Source organism: Drosophila eugracilis, unplaced genomic scaffold (assembly GCF_018153835.1).
Source record: "Drosophila eugracilis isolate 14026-0451.02 unplaced genomic scaffold, ASM1815383v1 contig_2154, whole genome shotgun sequence".
NCBI lineage: Eukaryota > Metazoa > Arthropoda > Insecta > Diptera > Drosophilidae > Drosophila > Drosophila eugracilis.
In genome coordinates, this window is record NW_024573038.1 from 10,066,676 (window position 1) to 10,092,437 (window position 25,762).

General features: G+C 42.2%; 6 protein-coding genes across 8 annotated transcripts; 4 read left to right on the plus strand and 2 right to left on the minus strand.

The window, feature by feature from the left end:
- The first annotated feature begins 8,134 nt into the window (after positions 1-8,134).
- Positions 8,135-9,650, plus strand: LOC108114486 (ketohexokinase). Of its 2 annotated transcripts, none has more exons than XM_017225504.1 (2): positions 8,135-8,356; positions 8,491-9,650. In XM_017225504.1, the coding sequence occupies exon 2, from the start codon at positions 8,511-8,513 to the stop codon at positions 9,426-9,428; it is 918 nt and encodes a 305-aa protein (XP_017080993.1). In that variant the 5' UTR covers positions 8,135-8,356; positions 8,491-8,510; the 3' UTR covers positions 9,429-9,650. The 2 variants fall into 2 exon arrangements, with proteins under 2 accessions (XP_017080993.1, XP_017080994.1); XM_017225505.1 differs by having other exon boundaries at positions 8,172-8,206.
- An 83-nt stretch (positions 9,651-9,733) lies between these two features.
- Positions 9,734-19,437, minus strand: LOC108114484 (tuberin). Its single transcript, XM_017225502.2, has 15 exons — positions 19,254-19,437; positions 19,059-19,189; positions 18,748-18,999; positions 18,550-18,686; positions 18,313-18,487; positions 15,095-15,301; positions 14,127-15,038; positions 13,458-14,064; positions 13,194-13,393; positions 12,890-13,137; positions 10,774-12,832; positions 10,565-10,708; positions 10,333-10,503; positions 10,175-10,270; positions 9,734-10,114 (listed from the first exon to the last, which is right to left on the minus strand). Exons 1-15 carry the CDS (start codon positions 19,306-19,308, stop codon positions 9,992-9,994), a joined length of 5,517 nt encoding a protein of 1,838 aa, XP_017080991.1. The 5' UTR covers positions 19,309-19,437; the 3' UTR covers positions 9,734-9,991.
- LOC108114485 (ketohexokinase) lies at positions 15,386-16,630 on the plus strand. Its single transcript, XM_017225503.1, has one exon. It carries the CDS (start codon positions 15,432-15,434, stop codon positions 16,545-16,547), a length of 1,116 nt encoding a protein of 371 aa, XP_017080992.1. The 5' UTR covers positions 15,386-15,431; the 3' UTR covers positions 16,548-16,630.
- On the plus strand, positions 17,045-18,284 carry LOC108114487 (peritrophin-48; the record flags this gene model as incomplete). Its single annotated transcript, XM_017225506.2, has 2 exons — positions 17,045-17,084; positions 17,145-18,284. Coding segments are annotated over 2 exons (1,068 nt in total), but the record flags the coding sequence as incomplete, so codon positions are not given.
- A 336-nt stretch (positions 19,438-19,773) lies between the features above and the next one.
- Positions 19,774-21,390, minus strand: LOC108114011 (ryncolin-4). Its single transcript, XM_017224758.1, has 4 exons — positions 21,320-21,390; positions 20,817-20,915; positions 20,021-20,760; positions 19,774-19,964 (listed from the first exon to the last, which is right to left on the minus strand). The coding sequence occupies exons 2-4, from the start codon at positions 20,889-20,891 to the stop codon at positions 19,829-19,831; spliced, it is 951 nt and encodes a 316-aa protein (XP_017080247.1). The 5' UTR covers positions 20,892-20,915; positions 21,320-21,390; the 3' UTR covers positions 19,774-19,828.
- A 1,171-nt stretch (positions 21,391-22,561) lies between these two features.
- On the plus strand, positions 22,562-25,749 carry LOC108113951 (phospholipase B1, membrane-associated). 2 transcript variants are annotated; one of them, XM_041818200.1, is made up of 4 exons: positions 22,562-22,568; positions 24,016-24,219; positions 24,435-25,232; positions 25,309-25,749. In XM_041818200.1, exons 2-4 carry the CDS (start codon positions 24,028-24,030, stop codon positions 25,582-25,584), a joined length of 1,266 nt encoding a protein of 421 aa, XP_041674134.1. In that variant the 5' UTR covers positions 22,562-22,568; positions 24,016-24,027; the 3' UTR covers positions 25,585-25,749. The 2 variants fall into 2 exon arrangements, with proteins under 2 accessions (XP_041674134.1, XP_017080152.1); XM_017224663.2 differs by lacking the exon at positions 22,562-22,568 and adding an exon at positions 22,803-23,035.
- The last annotated feature ends 13 nt before the right edge of the window (positions 25,750-25,762 follow it).

Below are 25,762 nucleotides of genomic sequence, written 5' to 3' on the forward strand. Positions count from 1 at the left end.
TAACCATTAAAAAGTTTTGCGGCAGCTGCAACCAAGCGGAGATATCAAAGAAGGACACTGAGCCAAGGATGCAACTTGATAAATGAAGGGCCATCCGAACAGTAATGTCCTTTTACTAATTGGTCAGATTTTTGCGAGCCAATTACCCATGGTAAAGTTGTTGAAAAACTATTGATAAAGCCATTAATAATAAAGTTTATTAATAATAAAGTTTTGGCTGTTCGAATCAAGGGTACTAAATTGTATATTTTAAGAGATTTTAATGCATATTTTCTGTCTGATTATCACCCCTTTTACTTCATATTTTACAAAGGTTATTATGCTGAATAAAATCGTAGAATTACTACTCCCCACTACAAGTTAATAAATTAATTTTCCTCCTGCTTATCCTTGCATTTGACAGAAATATAATGCTGAGGATGAGAACACTTGAAACAGGCGATGCATGCAGCAGCCAAGTGGATTATTTGCATGCCATGCCCACTGCCACGCCCCCCAAAACCCACCACCGCCTGCCCCTTGGTTCCAGTCTGTTCTTGAAAAGCATTATGATAAATGTCGTAATTCCGCGATTGAAGTGTTATGGCTGGCAGTTAGTCAGGCTGCTTGCCTCGGATACGCGGATTCTGCGGCTGCGTTAGTTATATTTAGACATCTCATAATGGTAGTCATAAAAATACGCATTTTGTGAGCTCACTCTCGGAACGGCATATCCCCATTGAGTTTCCGAGCTCTCCAAGGGTCCCACTTGAAGCATCCGCTAACGAAATGGAATCGTGTAAATGGGATTATGGTTTTGTGCCCCTAATGCAACGTACTTAATACTACAGTGGAATGTACAATTTTACAATTTGACCACCGTTAAGCTTCATTTTACATCCAAAGCAAAACGTAATCAGATTGGAAATACTTTCAGGACATAGAAAGTGTATTACGTACTAAAATTCTTTACATTGATATACTTTTCTTTGCCTAAGAAACTTTTGTAAAATAAATAAAGTTAACAGATTGTGCATTCACTTGACTAACTAAAGTCAAACCAAAGTGATTGTGCAAATATTAGTTTAGCAGAAGAGAGCAGAAATTGAAGCAAAACAAATGGAAATTAGCTGTTCCAGGTGGGGCTTTAAAAACAATTTTGCCAGTGACAGGTCTGTCGGGGACATCCACCTGGCGCAGTGCCACCACTGGCTGGAAAGTGTCGACACCATGTTTAACCCTAGCCAAGTTTTTCCAGGGGATTTCCCTTTGCTCTTCTACACCTCCCACCACTTTACCATGTCCATGTGCAGGCACGCCTCGCAAGTTCCTTTCAATTAAAAACATTTCCCAGCCCGGCGCTTTACCTCCAGCCAGACGTCTGCCTTGCCTCTCTGTGTGTGTGTGTGTGTGTGTATATGTATGTTCGCGTCATTTTAGCATATTACTCGGGGAAATAATGAGCCCCGAGCTGGGAACACGGAGCCCAGGACAGCAGTGCCTGAGGTCCTCATCCCATCACTTTGTGAGTGCCACGCATCCACGCATCCCGTCGCGGCGCACTTTAAGCGGCTGTCCCACAAACGAGGAGGATTCTTTAAGAGGATTTTGCACTCTCAAGTACAGCACTTGATGGACTTTTCGCCACTGCCCAAGATGAGATTAAGTAAAAGGGTGTTGTTTCTAGCACTGATTGGCTGGCAAAGAAAAACTACGCAAAAAATTATAAAGAAGTTAATTTTGTAAATTTAAACATACCCTTCTGGGTCTCCATTCTGTTTTGCCATTGTATTTTTGGAAATTTGTATCATTAACGAACTGTACAGATTTGCATTTCCAATTCAGCTCAGGCTATTTAATTGCCCCAAAACAATACTCCCCCATGAAATCAGACTTAGAGCGGTGTTTAAAGTCAGACAGCTGAGACTTGGAAACCATTTTGTCTTCATAAAAAATGAATTGGATTTTGTTGGTTTTCCTGCTCTGCATTTTGCATTCAAAAAAAAAAAAACAAGAAAGATGAAACAAGGTCAGTTGGCAGGTGCACGGCGACAATAACGATGTCAGGAAAAATAGTTCAATTCCCAACGCAAAAACAACAACACATATCGTATATAACAACATGGCAGTATCAATATCAAGGCACTCGTATCTGCTGAAATGTTTTTTATATCTATGTCACGGAACATTTATTTAAAATATCAATAGCACGGCATAATAAATATCATCGATGTCAATGGCTTCTCCTCCACTGCACCCATCCAAGGCCAAGACCGTTCGGATTATTTATGTTGGCTCCACGTCCACCACAACATCCAAGAGTATCGAGTTTTTTCGGCTCGACTGCTTTTCAATACTTATTTAACAATCAAATTGCCTTTAGAATATGAAATGTTAGTATTTGTCGAAAGAGAGTAAATTGACCTTCTAAAATGTATAAACACAAGATATCCTTTAAGCTACTTTTAAAGTCCTTACCTTTCTTAATTAACACTGCACTCTGATTGAAATGTAAATTGAATTTTCACTGCAGCCATATCGATTTCAGTAGATTCGGAACTGAAACAGTTGAGTGTACACAATCCATTGAAGACCATTAATATGGACAAGTCGAGTTTGCGAAGTGACTGCGGAGAGTAAACAACAACTGGTCAGTCACCTGGCTACTTGCGAACCCAGAACCAGTGGGTAGTTCCCCCATCCTTTCACAAAATAGAAAAGGACCTCAACGAAGCTGACTCAGTGGTGGTCATGTCCCAGTGTCCAAATGTCGCCGAGTCCTCGACTTGACAAGCAGTCGGTCGTTGGGTCCTTTGGTCACTTGGTCCTTGGTGCTTCAGCTTGAGAAATGGCACTGCAGCCGTCTGGCGCCATTATCCCGTATTTTTTCTCACCACTTTCCTCCATTCTTTCCAAGCGTTTGGCTGTTTGTTTGTTGCCTGTGGTCGTGGACTGCCAGTCGACCATTATAAATTGTTGTGTAGACACCTTGTGGCCGGCGTTCAATCCAACATGCCGGACACATTCGAATTATCCACTAAAAAAGGGGATAAGGATCAAGTTAAAAATCTTATGGGAAAATACTGTTAAAAAGTTTTCTTTTTTAAAAACATTATCCTATACCCCAAGGATATTAAAAATGTTTAGTTTAGCCTCCGCAATATCTGGTTTTATGCCAAATATTGCCGAGTTATGTTTTTTCTTACAGTGTTATTTTTCTGCCCCCATCCTTTATCCTTTATTTGCTTTCCTTTGGCCCAATTTGTCTGGGTGAAAAGCTGCTGGGGATGGGGGAGGAGGTTTTACCCTCCAACTGGACTGGCTTTGTTTAATTTTCCAATTGTTGTTAACCGAGAGGAGTCATCGCCACCGATGTGAAGTGTCATTAAACTCGTGCCAATGCATTAAGTGTTTATTGTTTGCCCATTGCTCGGCTCAATTGTTCATGCCTAATTACCGTTCAAACTTTGTCACCGAATGGCCCTCGATGCTGCTGATTCAAATGTGTTCCTGACCAGTTGAAGTGCCCAGGAAGTGGCAAGAATGTGGGACAAAGCTGCTGCATCTGACGTTAGTTTTTCCAGATGAAGTTCCAAATAGTTGCAGAGACACCTGCCCACACACAATGCACTCGGAACAAAAGAATTAAACATTTATAAAAAGCTACTTTAAAGTAACAATTTTTCTTTAGATTATCTTTTTATTTAATTCAAAACTCTGAAAAACCTTCTAAAGCATTTCCTTTTATTTATTCTAAATCACATTTATCCTGCTTAATATGTTTTAAAATGTTTTCGAAGTGTGCTTATTGGACACAAAAAGAGGCAGCGTGCCGGAAATTGCGCTTCACTTTCAGCTGCACACACTGGGCAGGCTCTTTGTCGGAGCGCTGACCTCTTGGTCACCCACGCCCATGTCCACTCCCATTCGGTCCACCCAATTGCTCCAGTGCTACCGCCCACCCAACGACCTTTTGCATGTTGCCAAGTGCCGGAAGCATCTGCATGATATTCCTTGCATACATTTCGACGACGCCTCCTTTAAATTCAACGGTCTGTGCATCCGGAAATTAAACATTTTGCTCGTACTTTCTCAAGCCCTGCGGTGGCCGGTCTCTGTGCCTAAGTGTGCAGCCATTCTCCGTTTGTTTTCAATTCAATTCACTTAGAGGCAATGCCAAAAATAAAAATGAAGATTCTCGGCATGAGGGGGTAACTTTTTCCAAGGATGCACCTTTTCGAGAAAACCTTTCAAATTTCCATTTTACTTTTGGCCTTTCCATTGTCCCATACACCAGCGTATAAATGTGGGAAGGAAGTCAGACATAAAAATGGACACTGACACTCAACTTTATATAAGTTCTGCTTGAGGTAAAATATGTCACTTTGAACTTGAGAAAATCTCAGCATATTGCTAATGGTATCCTTCTCTCTGTCAGCAAATAAATCTAGTCATAGGACTTTTCACATCTCAGCTTAATCCTATGGGGCTTTTGCTGTTTGTAGTTTTCAATAAGTATGTAAACTAAATAAACAAAAGCAAGTAATTATAATCCTAACAAATCAGCTCCCTTTATTTGAATTTCATACATCACATTCGTAGTGGAAGTCAGGATTAAAGTTGTTTTACAAAGTTTAACATCATGCTGTATTAAATAACTTGAAAGTCATCACTTGCGAAGTGCCTTAGGTGTACATTACATATTGGGGTGAACCTTTATTCAATAAGATAACTACAGATACTTATTATGGTTGTCAGCACTGCGTATGAGTAATATAAAGAACATAACATATAAGATAGGAATGGAGATATTAATGGAGTTACAAAATTCGACTACACACTATATAAATATTTTATGCTCATTACAAGGTTCACCCTAAGTTGACGAACACACCTTGCCAAATTTGGGGTAGGCTGTCGAGAAAAGTTGTCGCGCCTCGGAAAATCCTCTGCGGCTGGATTTCCATCTCGATACGGTGACAGACAATTATAATTGTATTTAATTCCTTTGATTGATGCTTTGTGGGCTTTTCACGAAGACGCTTTTTTCACCCAACCGCAAAGTACAGATACTGGCAAACAAGCACGAAAATCGACGTCAGCAAGGTGTGCGTATGGCATCCCCTGTCACGCGGCGAAAATAAATATTATTTATGGGTTTCATTGATAAATATAATTTATTTCTCTAATTTATGCCATGGGAATTTTCCTATATGCTAACAATCCTGCCGTTTTAGTATCCTCCAGCCTTTTCGCAAGGTGACAACGATTGAATTATTAAATTAAATATGCGGCCCAAAATTAATGTTATTAAATCAGTATCTTTAGTCGAATTTACTTTAATCTGTTCAAAAAAAAGGAAGGATTTAAACGTACATTCTTATATGAACTATTTTAGTGTCTGATTAATACTTTTGTTTGACTTTAGCTCTTAAGTTGCAGCATCCCTTTAAACTTCAACTTCACGTGGAAGTTTCTGCGTCTCGCCATTGGAAAAAGGCAAACCATTCTGAAGTTTTATTTCTGAAGTGCATTAAACACTCAAGAAATGAGTTATGATTCCAGAGTTAGTACGTGAGAATAACAGTCTGGGACACAATTCAATTTAATTTTGTTGTTCCCCAGAGCGTGCATTAAAAGCATTCGTCATGAGTAAAGGCCGTTTCATTCGTGGGTCCAACCCTCGTTGAAATATAATCCAAAGTCATATATTTTTATTGGCAAAAGAAAAGGATTGGGACCTGGCTTGGCCAACGGTGCGAATGGGTTTATTTATGAGTTGTGTGTGCATTCTGATGTTCTTGAATACATTAACCCAATCAGGTGAAATGGCACATAACGCTGCAGATAAAATGATTTCCATAAACAGGAGAGTTTTCACAAGCTCTGGTAATCACTAAGCATTTCTTTTTGAGAAGAACTGAATAGTAGTTATATATTTATATTTATATATTTATTAAGAGGCGTGATGTAATCTTCTGAAAGTTTTAAGACAGCTTTAAATGCTAGAATAAGTGAGAAGAATAACACGAATGATTGAAGCATCCCAGTACCAAAGGCTGAGCTCTGCAGTTCACAAGTAACAAAAACAGGCTGAAAGCCCAAGCTGAAACAAACACAAGTATTCATGCGTTGAACGGAAATACCTTTACAAAGGTGTAAAGGGGGTATTCACGCCCAACCCAAACACATATATGTATAAGGTCTATACAGAGCATATAGCCTTTTCCAACTTTTACTCTTTCAGGGGGCGGGTGCTGGTCCGGGATTCTCCGGAGTGCGATTAACGCTAGCTGGTCTGTGCTAACAGTTGCTTTGGGCCCTCGGTGCTTATGAAGTTGGCGCCACTGCCACTTGCCGTTCAATGCAAAATGTTGAATTCGTTAACTAAAACCAGCACGCACTCGATAATCCCCCAATCGTTGCACAGTGGGCCAATGCAACATTGTGATGCTTACTTCTAACGTTTAATAATAATTTAATTGAGGTGGTTAAGAAATTATATCAGCTCGTAAGCTGCCAATTATAATTTTTGACAAATGTTTTCTAAAATTAAATTTAATATAGATCGTTCCATTGCACTCAAGATTTCCCAGCAGGCAAAAAAATTCTAAACGTGTCAGCAACTTGAATAAAAAACAGCATTGAATTGAAGAAAGAAAAAGTCGCCAGATAAGTACACACCAACATATTAAGTGATCAATTTACAATCCATTATAGATAGCTACTCAGTTAATCTTTAATGAGAAGACCAAAAATTCGCAATGAAAAATTTACTCGGAAATGAGTTCTTTTTCTTGAGAAAGTAATTAAGGCATCATCAGTCGTTTTCATCAGTTCGTTGTCCGCCGGCAAGGTGGAGGCGTGACGTCAAGGGATGGGGTAATTAAAATGGCAAAAATAAATACCTATTAAGAACGTTTACACTGATTGACACTTTAAGGCAATTTCCGGCCATAATTCCATGCCACAAAATGGTACCCAAGAAGGTGTTTACCCCACGAAAACGGCCCAACCAAATGTCGAGCTATCGATTTGTGGCGGGAACTGAGCCGGTGGTTTCGGGGGCTGTAGAGGGGGTGTATTTAGGCCAGGCCTGACACGCTTTACATTAATTTGAAAATTTTGGCTGTGTCCGCTTTAAGTTGGCCTACCCTCTCCAGAAGGCACTTTAAGCAAAAGGGAATGATGGGCGTTAAAAAGGAGTGCGAAGTAACCTATATTTTGAAAATTACTTTCAGTTTGAATTATATTCAATTATCAAAGAAGGTCACTAAAATTAGGTATTTTGTGTTGGTTAACTTATTTATGTTTGAACAATTATGGTTGACTAAAGCGTCGTCTTTGTTTTAATATTAAAGTTCGGTAATTGCATCGTAAAGAAGGGTTACCCATTGCGTATGAGTAATTTCTGAGCACACAGAACACATTTTTGCTACTTAGCAAAAGAGGTCAGCTGTGTTTTACTTAAATTTGTAAATTAAATTAAATGTTCATTAAATCTGTAACTCCCAGCTTGGCAGATAGACAGTCATGGGGCATCAATCCTGCCTTCTGGGTGACAGCTTTTTGCCACTGACTGTGCTGAGCTCACTGTTGTGGTTGACGAAGCTGCCATATGCGTCTGCTCTATGCTGTGTGTGTCTAGTCAGGACATTTGCCATGACATCCTTTAATTTGTGCCCCGTCATGTTGCATGATTCTGTGCCTGAGACATGACTCACTTTTGCCGGTATGTGGATGAAAAATCCTAGGTAAATTGTTATAATTTTTAATGGAAACTTCGCCTTTGCTGGGAGTCTAAAACTTATATTTTTATAAAAATATAAAGATAAAAGAATACCTTAAATATTCTATTATTTGGGATTAAGTTAGTTTAAAAATCAAATAATATTCTAACGGTTACGCATATCGGTCACACTGTCTTTGAGAGTAGACCAAAGAGCGCGATCGGCGGCTGAGACCGATATTAATACAGTGGCTCCTCGAAATAGTCAACATGCCAAAGCGACTAATCCCTTCAATTACATATTTTTTAAATCTAAAGATTTATTTGGTGCTTTGTATTAAAATAATTTGATCCCTTGAAGACACAATCTGTTGTTCGTTCATAAAAGTTATTACTGTACTAGTTTCTCAATTACCCACAGCTCTCTCTTTATGCGATAAGAAAAGTTAAAAACAAAAACAGCTGTAAAACTCGATCGACAATAAATACAAGTAGCAGGTGAAAATCAACTTTTTGATTAGATTGACCTACAGAATTGGAAAAAAGTCGGCTAAAAATTCCTGGACTCTAGCAGCTAGTTAACTTCGAATTATTAATTAAATTAATAAAAATCTAATCTAATAAAAGTTTAGATTGCCACAAAATTAGGTCAGTGCATAACATTTATTAGGTTTGGTTTGAAAAGTGGAACTGTTTTAGGTGTAACCCCTAATTTTAAATAGTGTAACAAGCTTTCAAATGCATAAAAAATAAATTTTTGTAATAATACTTATAATTCGAAGTGATCAAAATATCAACTGATATGAGCCAAGCGAAATCCGTACTTTGCGTGGGCTGCACGGTAATCGACTTTGTGACCATCAATGGCAGTTATCCCAAGGAGGACACAGATCGACGATGTTTGGACGGTTTTTGGCAACGTGGCGGAAATGCCTCCAATGTGAGCACAGTTCTCCGGGTTCTCGGTTCTAAGGTTGACTTCTTTGGAATGCTTAGCAGATCGGATGCGTTCCGAGTGCTTCTCGAGGATCTTCGAAGACGTGAAATCGGCACTAAGAATTGCCCTCTCACTAATAAGGACCCGCCCTTCTCTTCGGTGATCTTGGCTCAGGATTCCGGCACCCGCACTATTATCCACTGCAATAAGGATTACCCGCAGACCACTTTTGATGACTTTAGTAAAATTGATCTTTCGGAGTATGAATGGGTGCACTTCGAGGCTCGCAATACTCCTCATACCTTAAAGATGATGCAAAGGATCCGGGAACACAATGAAAAGACCGGGCAGAACATCTTCATCTCGTTGGACTTTGAAACGAGGTACGAACAAAACCAGGATTTGTGTCAGCCCTGCAACTTTGTGGTCTTCTCCAAGGAGCTGGCCGGCCAGTTAGGCTGGAAGACGGCGCGACAAACTTGTGAGGAACTGGCCGCTAACATTCCCGGAAATGGTCCAAAACCTGCCTTCATTTGTCCCTGGGGCAGTGCTGGAGCTGGTGCTTTGGATGCCAACGGGAGTTACCATGAAATGGCTTCCTATAAGCAGGAGAAAGCGGTGGACACGCTGGGAGCTGGAGACAGCTTTATGGCGGGTTTCATATATGCCACTCTCGAAGGCCGGCGATGTTTACCGGAAGCTGTAGACTTTGCCAATCGAGTTGCCAGCCATAAAATCACTGGATTCGGCTACGACCATATTGCACAACTCAGCTTAAATTAAAGTTAGTGTGTTATAGCCTTAAATCTACCTGACATAAGATCTTTAATTCTCTGCGACAGAATTTATTAACATTAAAAGCCGAAACGAAAAAATGTTTATGTATAAAATTGTTTTTAGAAGTTACATGAATAATTTGTATTGGAGACTAAAATAGTTGTTTTAAATTCATGTGTGAATGTTTTAACATAGTAATGATTTTATATTAAACAATTTTAAAAATGATTTTAAAGCTTTGCAAATTAGTTATACTAGTTTAAGCAAATAAGATATCCCTTGCAAAAACTAAAAACAGTCAGTTTTGGAAATGAACAGCGCTTATGTATTCTCACAAATTTTATAAACTTGTCAAATTCATTATGATTATATAATATTATAATTATTTTCATGAATATTGGTTAGGCAAAGACTTTTTTTGTTGGTCTGCTGAGATTTGATGTAATCAAATCGTTCGCTTTGCAAGTACTGAAATATCCAAATTGGAAATCAAGAGGAATCATGGCATATTGAGTCTGTAGGTCCTCTGCTCTTTCATAGTTGTTCAGTTTAGAGCCTCTCGTTGTTGTCTATGTGTATTTAATGAAGTCTCCTCGTTGGTCGTCTAATTCCGAACCAATGGCCGAGGCGTTGATTCCAATGCCGCTTGAGGCACTGCCGGATTTTTGCTGACTGTTTTGTCCCTCAATTAGCTGTTTGGGGATATAAAAAAGCTTAGTTTCCACTTCTAATAAGGCATATGAATTTCTCACCTTTGATCTCAGGCGCTTGAGTTGGCGCAAGCGTTCTAGCCAATTCGATGCATACGGATGTTTTTTCTGCACACTTTGGTAGACTAGCGAGGCCAGCTGTAATACGTTGTCAAATTTAAATTTTAACTATAATGTTTCTAAGCCCTAACTGTACTCACATTGGCGTGCAGGGCCATCTGACGGGCTAAAAGAGGTGCACTGCGGTCGGAGACTATCCGATGTTCTGCATGGCACACGAATTTCGATATCTCCGATCGAGCCAACACATACACCCTGTTAGAGTTAAGCTCCAGAGGCTCCACTATCACACAGGCGTAGTTAAATTGGCCCTGAATATTTTAGAAAACATTTAAATTAAGATCCAGGATTCAGGGAAAATGGTAAACTCACGGATATAGTGTTAAGATTGTACTCCTCGCCGCTCTCGTTGTAGATGATTTTCACAAAATCGTTGCCAATGTGGCTCTTCTTCTCGTTGCAATTAGGATCATCCTGTAGGTTTGTGGGCATCAGGGTGGCCACATGGAAAGTGACCTAAGAAGAAAGACATTGGTTATAAATAATTATGAATTAATCAAATACCTACACCTCATACACACCTGCAATATGTCATCCTTCCAAATATAGGCAAACTTGCCATCGGCCCCGTTCCTATCCAGCATAATAAACAGGTTGTTCTGCTCGGCTTCCTTTAGGCTAACCAGAGTACCGATGTTGTGCAGGAAATTCACATATCTAGCACTACCGTGGGAATTGCGTAAAATCTCCACCTCGTTGTTGCACTGCCCTTGGCCTACATAAAGCACCCCGATCTTGTGAGTCTCAAATGGTGGAACCAGATCTATTAAGGTGACTGCACTGTTGTTTTCCGGACCAACCTTTAATGGCTCATCTGTCACGCCTAGCTGGCCAGTGCTGTACAGTTGCAAGAAGATAAAACTCGGATTCATGCACAGCTTGGCATTGATGGGCGGTTTGGCGGGCCCAAAATTCCGGAAACTACTAGCTGGTGGCAGGCGTGCATTTCCGTTGTTCACCTCCCGCACAACCGAAATAGTCTTTGAACGACCACGCATCATGTCTCCGTTTCCATTGTTGCCGTTGTCGTAGTCGGTGGAAATTACTCCATCATTGGCGCCGTTGGTACCACTGCTACTTGACTTGGCTAGAACACCAGGCTGGGGAACGGAGGTGCCTCCAAAGCTGGTTGTTCTTCCTGTTGTCAGCAAAGACAGCAAGGGCTGCCCAGGCGAAAGGGGGGGTTTGCCCAACTTTAGGGTGGATCCTCCTGATTGCAGTGTGCTGCTCCCAGAAACTTGACTGCTTACATCGTCCGCAGAATGCTGCTTGGGCGGCAGGGTGCCACTTTCCGGCTGCAGGGCCAGCGCGGCAGCCTGCGAAGGCGGCGTGGAACCGGCAATCTCCTCAGGAATGGCCTCGCAACTCACGCGCATATCCTTGGTGCTGTACTGTACACTCTTCTTCTTCAAAGTCAGCTGCGATTGGGGCTCATCGGCGATAGTTTTTACGATCTCCTGAGACAGTGGCGTTGGTTTGTTGGTCAGGAACGATTGCCGCCAGCTGGAGCTCATCTCTGGGCTGGAGTTGACTCGGCGAACGGGATTACGTGCACGACTCTGCGCATCTTCGAAGGCTAAAGAGTCATCGTCTGCTTCGCCATCACTAACGCTACCACAAAGAGCTGCATCTTTGCCTCGCTTTCCGGTTGCTGAAACTCTAGGTATGGGGATGGCAGCTGCTGCTCCACTGCTGGAAGTATTTCCGTTTCCATTTCCATTTCCTCCGCCAACCGAGTGAATTTCCTCCTGGCGCTGGAGTGCACGAGCCTTGGCCACCATCCGACTGCGCAATGCACTTGCCTGTGGAGCCGCTGCTGGATTAACCTCCGGTTCCGGTTCCGGATCAACCAAGGGATGAGGCGGTACTTGTATGGTGTTGTCCGGTCCAAAGACTCCGCCATGGGCAGTTGGCAGAAACAGAGATACGACATTGTTTAATGGCAAGTCCTGGCCAAAGCAATCGTTGGTGATGGGGTTCTGAATACGTGTTATCCACGATATGTTACCCGTGGGACGACGAACCAGGACCTCCGCCCAGCCAGTGCAAGCGCGTACACAAACTGGCTGCTGCACCACGGAACCTGATGAGGGGCTCATGCTTACAGAAGATTGGGACACAGAATTTCCCAGAAGCGAAGTGTTGCTTCCTGTATGTGGACCTTCTCCCATTCCACTGCCCAAGGCTTCGGGATTAGAACCACGACGGGACAGCGCATCGAGCGAAGCGGTGGAACTGTTGGAGATCTGTCGGTGTGGATGGCCACCTGTGGCTGCCGAGTTTGAGGATGAGGAGGAGGTGAGCTCCGTGCTACCCGCGGACTCGTTTCCGCTACTGTGCTGCAGGCTAACCTTAGTGTAACGCCTTTCCCGCTCAGGCGAAAGTGGAGGAGCAGCATCACTTAGGCTCTTCGAATTCAGGCTGATGCTCGGAGCCTTTCCAAGTTGGGCGCATCGCTCGCATAGACCACTCCGCGTAGGAGCCGATGGACAGCCAGAGGTAGTGATGGTCACCAAGTTATGGCCGACAAGCCAGGTCTGCGAGACGCCATCCTTTAATAGAAACTGCGCTGCAGGGAGACTACAAAATAGAGGTACATTTAAAATAGAAATAAGAAATCCAAGCGGAACTACTCACCGCTTGGGCATCGACGGACAGGGCGAATATGTGTGGCGGGCCAAAAAATCAAAACAGGTCTCTGCCAACTCGGCGTGGAAGTTCCGAAGTCCGTTGTCCATCTGAGGCCGCATCTCCAGATCGTTCCAGGCACTGGCATTATTGCGACTACCGCGCTCCGTCAGACTGGTACTCCGTTTACGATTGGACGAGTCCTCGTTCAGATTAACAATGTCGCTGGATAACATTCTGGCATTCGACTGAATCGACTGACATGTAGAGGTTTTATTAATTTAAGTACTACAAGAAACTTTAGTTTACTTACGCTCTTAATGTAGTTTACACAGTTTTTGCGCAGCTCAAGCTTACACTTGAGGAACCAGCCGGCGATAATATGGTGGGCCAGGGAAACTGTATAGTGATCATAGCGATGGGGTTTTGTATACGGTAACGTGATGGCAAACACGTACATGTTATGCATGGATGTAAAGTTTGCAAACAGATGCTTAGACAAATGGATGAGCACTTTTAGGGAAGAAAATTGGATCGTTAGACCTAAGTTGTGAAATAGTTCGTTTAATATACTTACAGGATAGAAATTCAAGCACCGGAGTGGCCAGTGCTTTGGTGTCTGACATTTTGCTCATTTGCAGCAGCACATCCGGCAGCTTCCGCATCAACGCCTCCGGCATCTCCAGTATCAGAATGGTCATGGTATTAATGCAGACGCTGGCAATGCCAGTGAGGACTCTCGAATTTAGGGCTGTGATAATGCCATAATGATGCTGCGGTTGCAGGCTTTCGTGGTAGATAACTAAGGATGCTATAGCAGGCAATACGAGGGCGTGGAACTCGTCGGTGGGGCGCTTGAACTTATTGTTGCTAACCACATTGATCTTGAGGAGTGAGTTGGCCAGCTCCTCGATGTCATTACCCTGGACAAGTGCCTTGTTCTGCAGCACCTTGGGCAGCTCCTTAATGACCAACTGGAACACCTGGTAGTCGGTGTCGTGCACCAGGCACCTCACGATTAGTTTGCAGACTCGTCGAATGGATATCGCTGTGGTGTGGGCTTGTGGCAGCAGGGGAGAATCGATGCCCAGATATTGACTGAACTTTACCACCTCTTTGCTGCCCTCTGGATAGCCAATGTGGTAAGATCCATTTGCCCGAGCTTTCAGCAAAAAGCTAAAAATCTAAGGGTGTGGAGAGGGAGTATTGGTGCTTGTGGGATATTATAACTACAATTTGTACTCACTTTATGGCGCACAACGCTGATGTTGTCGAAAATCTTTGGTCTGTCATAATGCAGCTCAAGGTGATCCAAAAGAATGTTAAATATTTTAAGGGCATGGACCGCCGGAAGGCGGTGCAACTTGATGGCAAACACTTTGACCAAACCATCAACGGCGGCGATGATGTCTTCGATCTCCGATTCGTTGTAGATCAAACCTACTGCTACATCTGGTAGAGATGCGTCACCAGCAGATCCATGGCGCGTGTGCTCAAACGGTCGATTGATTAGTGCCTCAAGGATGTCTAGAAGATCCATACAACGCTTTGTATCGCAGTGGGTGGCAAAATTGGAAAGAGCCCGAGCCACTGCCACTCGCACCTGTACGCTTGGCTCTTGATGAATCTGAGAAAGGTGCACGAGCACCACCCGACTGAGGATCTCTTCCTCGTAGCAAGCACGATTTTGGTCCATAATCCGAACCAGTGCCTCGATCGTCTTAATGCGAACATTCACGTTGGACATGCGGTAGTAGCGGCGGACAAACTGTGCCAGCACTTGGAGCCATTCCGGCCGTGTTGCCGTTACTCGGCGGGATCTGTACTCGATGAGGGCGAGAACGGATGCCTCTGGCCGTCGGTCCGCCACCCGCTCGATGAGATCATAGATGCGCTCCACATTACCCAGAATCTGCGATCGATCTTGCTGCAAAAGTTTCTCGATGCAGTCAATGTTTTCGTGGAAATTGATCTGCAGGTGATGCAGGCGATCTTTATTTATGTTGGTCGCCTCGTAGTACTCGATGTTGCTAACTATCGAGGACATTATATCGCAGATCCGGTCCCAAATTATCTCCGAAAGCTGCCGCTTGTTTATCACCATTCGAACGCTGAGGATCACCTCAAAAGTAACGATCACTTGTCGACTATCCAGTGCCTAGCGAAAATTTCAATATACATATTCAATCTTTAACTAAATATTGTCATGCTTACCCGCAGGAAGGCTGTGAGGACATTCGTTGCGTAGGTCATGGGTGAAACCTGGAAAATAATGTTCGATCCAAAGATGTTCATGTTTAGGTGGAACACTGCCCCACGCAAAAGATGGGCGTCATCGTAAAGAGTACGATCATTAAGGATGCTGCACATCATCTTCATGGAATGGTATCCCAGTTGAGTGCCCAACAAGTTCTTCATGATCTGAAAATACCGAAAAGATTACAAAAAATAATAATCTTTACTTTTTCCATCAAATGAGAAAAGACTATTTTTGTTAATATTTTAATCAGTTCACCATTTGGCTTGAGTCGAAATTCAGAAATCGCCAGAAATGAAAAAGCAAATCATAAAGGAGTTCATAACCGTAAAGAAGGTGCTCCACCTTCCACCAAAGCCAGAACCACCGCCGCCGCCTCCAAAGCGGCACGTTCTAGTTGTGGGTAGCTGTACCCTGGACATGATCACCATCGTGGACCGGCCGCTCACCCCTGGCCAGGTGCAGCGCACTACGGAGGGCAGCTGGCGTCGCGGCGGTCCGGCGTCCAACATCTGCACCGTTTTTCGTAGATTAGGCTTGGAGTGCGAGTTTCTCGGCGTTTTGAGCAAAGTGCGGGCTTTCGAGAGCTTGCTAAATGAATTCCAATCGCTTGGCATCGACATCTCCCACTGCCCGTTGACAAATGATCGTCCTGCCCATCGGAGCATCATAGTTCAGCGGAATGCTGATTCACGCACCATTCTGGAATACTTTAACCCCAATAATGAGCTCTCCTACCAGCAGTTTGTGGGCGCCGTCGACTACCAGAAGTACTCGTGGATCCACTTTGAGTGCCGCAATCCCGTTGAGATGTTGCGTATGATCCGGGCAGTGATAAGCTTCAACGAGCGTTGTCCCGAGTCAAGGATAGTTCTCTCGGTAGATTTGGACAACATGCGGCCGGCCACCATGCTAATGGCTAGTATGGCAGACTACGTTTTTGCCCGCAAGACCATGATGCGAACGTACGCCTTCATGAATGGGCGCGAGGTCGTTTGGGCAATCAGGGATGAAATGCGCACCGCCCGTGCTAAGTGGGAAGAGACCCAGCCCCCAAAGGTGCCCTACTATCCACCCGACCCACCGTCCGAGAATTCTGACGAAAAATGTTATGGTCCGAATAATCAACCCATAGTCATATACAATAATTATATGGAGGGTGCAAGTTGTCTGATGGCAGATGACACCTACTTTAAGGTGGGCTCCCAAATCCCACAGAAAATCGTTGATTGGAACTCCGTGAACGACACCTTCTCTGCATCCGTGATCTATGCCCTGCAAAAGGTAAAGATGAAACTAAGAGATGCCCTCGAGTACGGAACCCGGGCATCAGCGCTCAAGTTGACTGGAAACGGATTTGATGTGCTGAGATGCATGCCCAAGGACCTAATTGGTTGTTACTACGCCTAGAGTACGGTTATACCCTGTGATTTTATAACATTTGTAAAATATATATTAATAAAATTTTAGGGGCAATGTTATCTTTAATACCAAACAAAATTGCAAACAATAAATCTATATTTGCCTATAAAAGTGAAAACCATGGACTAAGGTTGGTTGAAGGGAACTGGGTCAGCGCCCCTGCCACTTATCATCGGTATCTTCAAGGCCTTGACATTTTTTCTCCTAAGAGTTACAGATTTATTGATCACTCTTATTTTGGGCTAGGGTTAATCATCATCGGTCGGAACATGTCAAGAGATAAGACTCCACTGAAGTCATTGGAGCCCCCGATAACTGGTGAAAATATCGAGCCAGATAAAGACTGAGCAGAGTACTCATTAGTATTAATAAGCAAATGTCGAAGCAATCTCTGCCAGCGATTGCCAAATCAGCAAATGAGCTGATAAATCCGGCCAAGGCGAGGACATAAAAAGCGAGATGCTTACAATCAACCCCGCATTTAACGAATTCCTAACATCAGAACACATATTACGGAAATGGAAAGTGAGTATGAAACCAAAATATATTGCCTTTGTTCAATCAAAGATTTCTCGTTTTTTCCAGATCGCTTACTTCTTTTATGTCTGCTTGTGGGGACCACCACAGCGTCACATATAACCTCAGTCTGCAGGATATCCAAACCCTGGCAAATGCTGCCGAATGTGAATAATTGTCAAAGATTCTATGTTTGCACTGGCGATGAGGAGGTGCCATACCAGGAGTTTAGCTGTCCCGCGGAGTACCATTTTAGCAAGAAGATGTTGATTTGTGTGCCTGGATCCTGCTCCGATGAATCCTTGTTTTGTGGACTAACAAATAAAGTACAGCGAATTGAAACCGATTGCTCGCAATATAGACAATGCTTGGACGAAGGAGCTTACGCCGTTGCCAAGTGTTCTACCGGAAATTACTTCGATCCAGGACGGAAAGCCTGCCTGCCAGTAGCTATAACAGCAGCTCATCAGTGTAGTTGTGTGCTACCAGAAAACGCAACCCTTTCCAATCCCAACGACTGTGAGACATATTTCCGCTGTCACTCCGGACAGGCTGTGCTGGTGCAGTGTCCATCGGGAGATTACTTTAACGAGAAATTGGCCAGCTGCATACCGGATTACACAGGAATTTGCCTAGAGAAGCCTACAATGCCGCCAGGGCTCACGGAGGAAGCTCTAGCTATGGACGAGTGCATCCGGACAGGTAGTCGCATGGCGCCACACAGTCGGGATTGTCAGCGATACTACGTGTGTACCAAAAACCGGGTGTTAGAGCTGCGCTGTCCCAGGGGTCAATATTTTGATGTAGTTCACCGATATTGTAGTCTTGATCTGAAGAGCGAATGTCAGGAGCCACAGAAGGAGGAGCACGAGCCGCAGGCGGAGGAGCAGAAGAAAGACGTTCCCGAGGTGGACATTCCAGTGAAAAAAAATGTAGAGACCGAAGGTCACAAGCCGGTTCAGAAGAAAATTGAAAAGGAGGTGGTGTATCACAAAGAAAGCCCAGAGACGGAGCAGGCCGATGTTAAACAGCCACAGACTCCATTGGACGCAGTCAGCAGCTACGACAAGTTCTCATCCAAATTCATTTCCTTTTAAATTCATAATTTTAAGCTATAAATTTCTATGCTTCTACAATTTATAGTAGTGCATTAACACTTTTAAAAAAAGCCATTCGACTTCAAAAATTTTAGTTTGGCTTTTACTAGAATTCACGTGTTTTTTTTTTTTTAACTCACCTTAAATGAGGACGGGCAGTAAGGAGCATGGTTTACAGTCCGGCACAAGGTGGTGATGCACTGCGGCAGTGGTTCGCTGGGGAAGATGGTGTACCCGATGACCATTTCGAGAATTGTCAGGCATTGTAGTCCGATTTCGTTGACTGTAACGCTGCAGCTCAGGTCGCAAGCATTTCTGTAAAATAATATGTGGATTTTTTAGAAGAGGAACAAAGTATTAGAAGTAGCTCCACTGACTGCACGATGCCCACGAGGATGTCTTTGTCCAAATGCGCTGCATTGAACTTTATCAGGTTTACTAGCATGTCAAGATAGGGGCTGAGCAGATTGGCTTCTGCGATTGCTGGGATCCAGAGTAGCATGAACTTGCCAATCTGTAAGAGCAAGACATAACTGATATGCGGATTGTCGAGCCGTACTGAATTTTACTCAGACCTTCTCCTCAAAGTTGGTGATGTCCTTCCCGTTGTCGGTGAGTGTGTCGAGCAGCTCGAGCAGGTGGCGGAGATCCTCGCGCGCCTCGTGGTTCTGGATGACCAGGAAAAACTTTTCCCGCATGATGGTTAGGTTCTTGTACTGTGTGTGAATGAGCCGCTTATAGAAGCTCAAGGCAATCTGGCGCGTTTCGGCCGGCTTATTGGGCACTATGAGATCGTTGGTGAGCTTGAACAAAACGGTGACGGCGGTCTGTGGTGGAAGTGCGAACAATTAGGACGTTTTCAGTTAATAAATTAAACAGAACGTACCTCGTCCAAATTGAAGTTCTGCAGCTGCGTGTCGCCTAGCTCCTTCAGCATCCTGCAGCGCTGGGCCACCGGCTGCTCCGGTCGCAATTCCCTCTCAAATTCCGGCCGTAGCGTCCGCTCGCCCACATAACCTGTGAATTTCGGAATCCCATTGGAAATCATATTGTCAAAAAGGTGCACCAAGCTCATTGTTACCTGCCGGCAGCGTTTTGATGAACTGCTTAAACTTGGACTTGTCCTTGGAGCTCATGGTGGGTCCTTGTAAGGGGCGGAGGTTGGTGGAGCAGTGGCGGTACGTATGCAGCCAGTAATTCCTAGCCTAAATCCTAATAACAATTTAAACACAGCGCAGAACAGAGGAAATCAGAGCTAAACAGCTGATGATGCGATGCAGTGTGGCCAGATGGGGAAACGGCTCTCAAACCTAAACGTTTTTGACCAGCCCTGATTACTGTCACTAAGAAAATCCATCACTTTTAAAGGTAATTTTAATTAACTCATTTTCATTTTTAATATTAGTAAAAACTATAAAAGTACAATTAATGTACTATTTTTATTTCCGATTATATTGATATTAAAGAAATAAAACTTGTTCTAAATTATATCTCTATGTATTTACAAGTTTAACTTAAGTCAAAATTAAAAAGCATTCTTATTTTTTAATTAAACAATCGATCTTAAAATGTGATATTTATCGATTTAACGATCGATCTTAAAATGTGATATTTATTAAAAATCATTGAAACATTATTGATAGCTTTATGCTAGAATTAAAAATCAAGCTTTGGTCTGATAAGCATTTTACATGACCTGAGAGAATATCTCTTCTGCTTCGTATAACCCCACCAAATTCCATTAAGATCTGTGAGATTGATTTTGGACCGATGGTAGAAACCATTTAAGTTACTGAAAAAAAAGAAGGTATGAACATATATTATCGAAACTGTAATTATTATAATTACCAGTGTGGAGTTTCCCCCCACCAAGACCAACGAAATGAGGCGTCGTAAGATTCATAGTATGCTCTCTGGTGAATGAATTTCTTGCCAAGAGAGGCCGATAATGCATCGCCGGCATTCCCCGAGTATGTACCGAGGGATTTTATACAGTAACCTTCGTAACCGCTGCCAATCACAAAGTTATCATATCTAGCAAATGAAGTAACATTATCAAAGTCCTTAAGTTGGATGTACAATTCGTGTCTTCGGCTGGTAGTCAACAAGTGGAGCTTTTCACAACCAATCCAGAATTCACTTCGAAGGTCTCCAAATCCGTTTTTGTAACTAATTTCATACTGTAGCTGCATCTCGTTAAACGAGACACTTCCATCAAAACGACGCTGGATAATCATCCAACCCATACCAGCGGAGGGGATGTCCTGGAAAACTGCTTCAAAGTCTTTGGGTCCAGAAACTTCAAATGGCTTATCATTTTGTTCTTTTGAGAAATTTGACAAATTTAGATTCTTGGTTGAGTCGAGTAATTTTTTTAATTCATTAATATCGCTTTGCATCTGATTTATTTTTGGCTCAATAGCTTTCAATGAATTTATAGTGTCTTCCTTATCCACTATAATGTTCCGTTGCTTTAAGCTCGTTATACTTTTGACCACATCTGTCATTTTCTGGTCTAGGTCATTAATGTTGCTCTGTAGTTCTTGCACAAGCTCACCGTTTGATTCCATAAGTGAATGGCTACTGAGCTGAAATATTTTTTATTTATTGTATACTTACAAGTTATTAATTTCTTAGCTCTTACCACATTATTGTCGGTAGTAGATTCTTGGGAAGATTCTTCAGTGTTATGAATAGGCGAGTGATCGCTGGGATTCATGACCAAAGCTTTTAGTATGTGAAACTAAAAAGATTTTTCAAAGACAATTATTAAATTTGTTTAACTTTTTTTGTAAGCTTAGAATCCGTTTACTCAGGCTTTCATTATGTAATACTTCAGCATGCTAACTTTTACAATTTGTTTGGAAAACCACAGATAACATAAATTGTGTTCTTATTATTATCACCAAAGAGTTCATTTCCCTTTAGACATCGTCAGATTTTTGAAGAAAGAAAAATAAAGTCATAAAAATATTATCTCTTCTAGCGCCCTTTTTGGTATTACCCCAAAAATCTAGGCCTGACATAAAACCTCAGTTTTGCGATCTAGTTTAAGTATTGTCAAAGTTCTTAAACAAGTTTTAATATAAATTAATTTAAATTTAAATTGAAAACTTAGAAACAAGCTCAAATCACACGTTGCTTTACCTAGCCAAATCGGAAATAAAGTGAAAACAGTATTTGACTATATTACAGATAGGAAATAGTTCTGGTTATCGATCAAAAACAATCGACCTACTAAATTCGAATATTTTCAGTGTTAGAAACGGACAACGAACTAGTTCAAATCTGTTAGTCACCGTATTTTAAATTATGTTTAAAAATTAAATATAAAATTGGTTTTCTTCATTTACATTTTCTGCAAACAATTTAGTCTGACTTATTTGAATTCAATCAATTTGATTGTATCGAATAATGGTCGCTTGGGATCGCCAAAATACTAAACATATCTAAATATACAAATAAAAAGAATTCGTTAGTTTAAAAATCTTAATTTTAAATAAAAGTTTTCATAATGATATACAAATTAAGTCTTCTTATCTAAAAATCAATATGCCATTTAAGAAAAATATTGCTTAACTTCCTTTATTTTTGTATTTGTTTGAAACAAATTAAAGTTCCCCTGATTGAGTGATATCAGGCCCGAAGCACTTTTGAGATTACCGTCGGCATTCGTTTGGATCGTTTGGATCATCCTCCAAAGTGACATCTAGTATACCATATATAAGTTAAAGCGTTCTCCGGGCTGTCTCCCTACGTCATAAATCAGCCAAGAAGCTGACTTGACTTGATGTGGCTATATTTTGCCGTGCTTCGACTGACGGTTCCTTCTTATAGTCGTACGATTGGGCTCGTTGATTTATAACAAGTTGCTGCGGCTGTTGCTGCTGCTGCTGCTGCCTCTTCTCCAGATTCGTTGTTTGGCTTTAATTGCTTCTGGCCGTTATTATTGTATTGATACAAGGTTAATCAATTGCACTAGGAAAGCCAACAGGGTCTTGTATAGGAAGTGTTAATTTCGACTTTGGATCGGAAAAAAAATTCACAAAGCTGCTTGTATCTTCCCTGCCAATTCGAATGTAAATTTATGTTTTTATACTTTTATGGCATTCCCGTCTATTAAAAGTCATCGCCATGGGCCGTTGGCCAATTAGCGTCTATAAACGGGTATCGTCTGGACCAAAGTCTCAGCTCTTCTATTTATATAACATGTGTCCAGACGGAGGGCATGATAGGGATGACTAGGCTGGTTAGAATCACGATCGCAATTTCCACGCATGACAGGTGTAATAGCCACATCCATTCTGGGCGGTAAATTGTGTCTGGGGACTATTTTTTATCGGCCGAACGAAAGTGAACATCACATTTAACGCTTCGCAGTCTGCGACTTCAACCGGTATGTGTCTGAATCCAAGTCTCTGACAACCGATATATCTGTATACGAGTATATATGTTGTACTTTTGTTCTGTTTCGCCAGTCTCGCACATGCGATTATTGTGTGGTTTTGTGTTTTTTTTAGTTTTATTCCATTTTATTCTATGCGTAGTCGTAGTCGTCGTCCGCTGCCCGCTGCTGGGACTCCGTATAAAATCAGCATAATCGGAAATTCTACCCAACAGTTGGTTCTAAGCCACCGACGGAGCCGGACGCTCATCGCGGTTTTTGGTCTCGAATAATTGATTTCGACTGTCAATTTATTACGTCCCCTAACTTCAGTAATTGTGCAATTCGTGTGTGAGAATACCAATTGCAAGATTTACAAAAATAAATAAATAAGTGAAATTTTATAAGGTTTAAAACCCCCTGCTGATAATTTGGTGATTGTGATTAAACGTAGGCTACATAGAAATCTACATAAGAAGGTATGATTTCGCGCTGTTCTATATATTCGCGTTCGCTTCCTAAGTCTTTTGTTTCGCGTGTCGCTGAAAGGAAGCAAATTCGCTTGGCTAAATGAAATCGAAATTTAAATCAATCTTTATCACAACTGGATTTGGCACGCTCTGTAGATGTCTCATATAGCCCCGCTTCGGTTTCCCTCTTCCTCGACACTTCCGCATGCAGTCCAGTATAATTTGGATAATTTTAACCATTTTCGGCAACTTTGTGAACTGAACAGTTTTTATTCTATTTTTTTGAAATTTTAATGAGTGACTTAAGAGCTGTGTGCATAAAATATGGTGTTGATTTAATCTTAATATAAATGTAGTAACAAATAACGCAACAAGTGGAATAACTTTTAAAGTAAAGGCTTAGATTTTATCGAGAATATATTAAAATGACTTTCGTTCTCTTAAAATAGAAGCAGCTGTCCAGCTTTAAAGATTTTCAAGCTTCAAAATAAATAGTAATTAAGAGTGTTTAAACTGATCGTCCATAATAATAGTTAATTATATGGTTTCTTTGCCGATAAATGCTGAGAATGAGCCAGAACAATTATTAAAATTTAGTTTAAAAGGCATGCGGAGGTATTTCATCAAATCACAATTCTCACCTATCCAAATTGATTAGTCATTTCGCTTTATTTTGTGGCTCCGAAAGATTTTGTACCATAGCAATAAATTAGCATAATGTGGTCAATATTATTTAATGCTAAAATGTTAAAATTAGTCGGCTCCAAGCCGACGAAGCCAAAACAAAAGCCAAAAAAACAGACAAAGGTGAATAAACTGAAGAGACTGGAGCTCTCGGCTTCTGTGTAATTTCTTGGCCAAGCTTGGGGAACTGGTTCAAAGTCGAGGACGTCATCAACGAAACCGAAAGTGTAGTGTAGTGGCTAGAGCAGACGGACCCACTTACCTGGTTAAGACTTACATGGCTTTTATCTTATCTCTTGTCTCAGCTGTCTTTCGAGATGTCATCGATTCGGTTAATTTGCTTTGGCCTCCTCTTCCTGGTCATCACTTTGGGCCATGTGACGTCACAGCGTACGTCACTGGACGTGGCTCTGAAGAATGCCTATAGACCGCTGCGTCTCCTGGGCCTGGCCTTCACCGGAAGATCTGGCGACGATCCACAAAACGTGCATCGCGTGCAAATTGCGGGGGTAAGTCCACTCGATAATAATGCAATCATTGATCCGGATTCGATTGGAGTATTTTTGTATTCCCTTTTGGTCGAGTATAAAAATTTAATTGAAATTCGGTCAAGATACTGTTATTTCATTTTTTAATTGAAAAGATTTATTGATAATAATAAAGAAATAAGAAAACTCGGTAAAGTTTAAATTGATCGTTTATCTCTGAATTCAATCCATTGCAGAAAACCCAGAAATCGAATCCACGTACTCGAGCCTTACTTGAGTTCTGTGATGCGGAGCATGGTCCAGGAAAAAGGAGCCAGGAGAGACCAACAAGTGTACACCGTTTGCGACCTGGAGACATCGATGTGATCGGGGCAATGGGTGACTCGTTGACAGCTGGAAACGGCATTTTCGCCACGAATCTGCTTCATGTGACTGTGGAGAACAGAGGTGTCGTTTGGTCCATTGGGGGTCAGTATGATTGGCGAAAGTATCTCACCCTGCCAAACATCCTCAAGGAGTTCAACCCGAATCTATACGGATATGCGATTAAGGATGGAATCTCTACGGACCGCACCTCTCGCTTTGATGTGGCCGAATTGGCTGCCATGTCCAGGGATATGCCCTATATGGCTAAGGTCTTGGTTCGGCGAATGCAACGAGATCCCAAAGTAAACATGACCACCGACTGGAAGTTGATCACTCTTTTCATTGGCAATAATGATTTCTGCACGGATATTTGTTATTATCCGGAACCAGAGAAGACGGTTGACTGGCACGAACGGAATATGCTAAAGACTTATCGTTATCTAAGGGATAATGTGCCACGCCTTATGCTGAACATAGTACCCGCCCCGAATCTGCGATTCCTTACCAATCTTTCCGGTCTGCCGCCTATCTGCTACAGTACACTCCGCTTCGAGTGTCCCTGTTTGATGGGTAAGGGCAAGGGACAGCTGGATTATCTGGAAGGTATCATGAAACGCTGGATAGCCAAGGACTGGGAGATTGCCAACAGGGAGGAGTTTAACACCGAGGTGAGTTTTACTGCTCTAAGATAATGAATATTTATATTTGCTTAATTACCATTTCCTCAATTTTCTCTATTTTCAGACGTTTACGATAAATGTTCAGCCATTTTCGCAGTTTGAGGACTTCCCACGCACGCGATCCGGACAAACGGATACTCGATTCTTCTCTGAGGACTGCTTCCATCTTAGCCAACGAGGACATGCCGCAGCAGCCAATTCCATATGGAACAATATGCTGGAACTTCCTGGGGAAAAGAGTGGATTTGCCACCCGTCTCTTCGAGACTTTCCACTGTCCCAGCGAACAGCGTCCTTACCTCATCACACGGGAGAACAGTCGCCCGGAGTTTGTGATCTAATCGCGAATGTGAGGCCTGTTCTACGCTGTGAAATACTCCCTGTGATATCTCGCCTAAGTCTTCTTTCCAAGTTTTCTTGTTTATTTGTAGCTTTAATTAGCCATATGCTAAGTGTAAATATTCGATGAGAATGAGAAAGTCAAATAAAATGTTATTCTTAAACTACGTGAGTGAATTT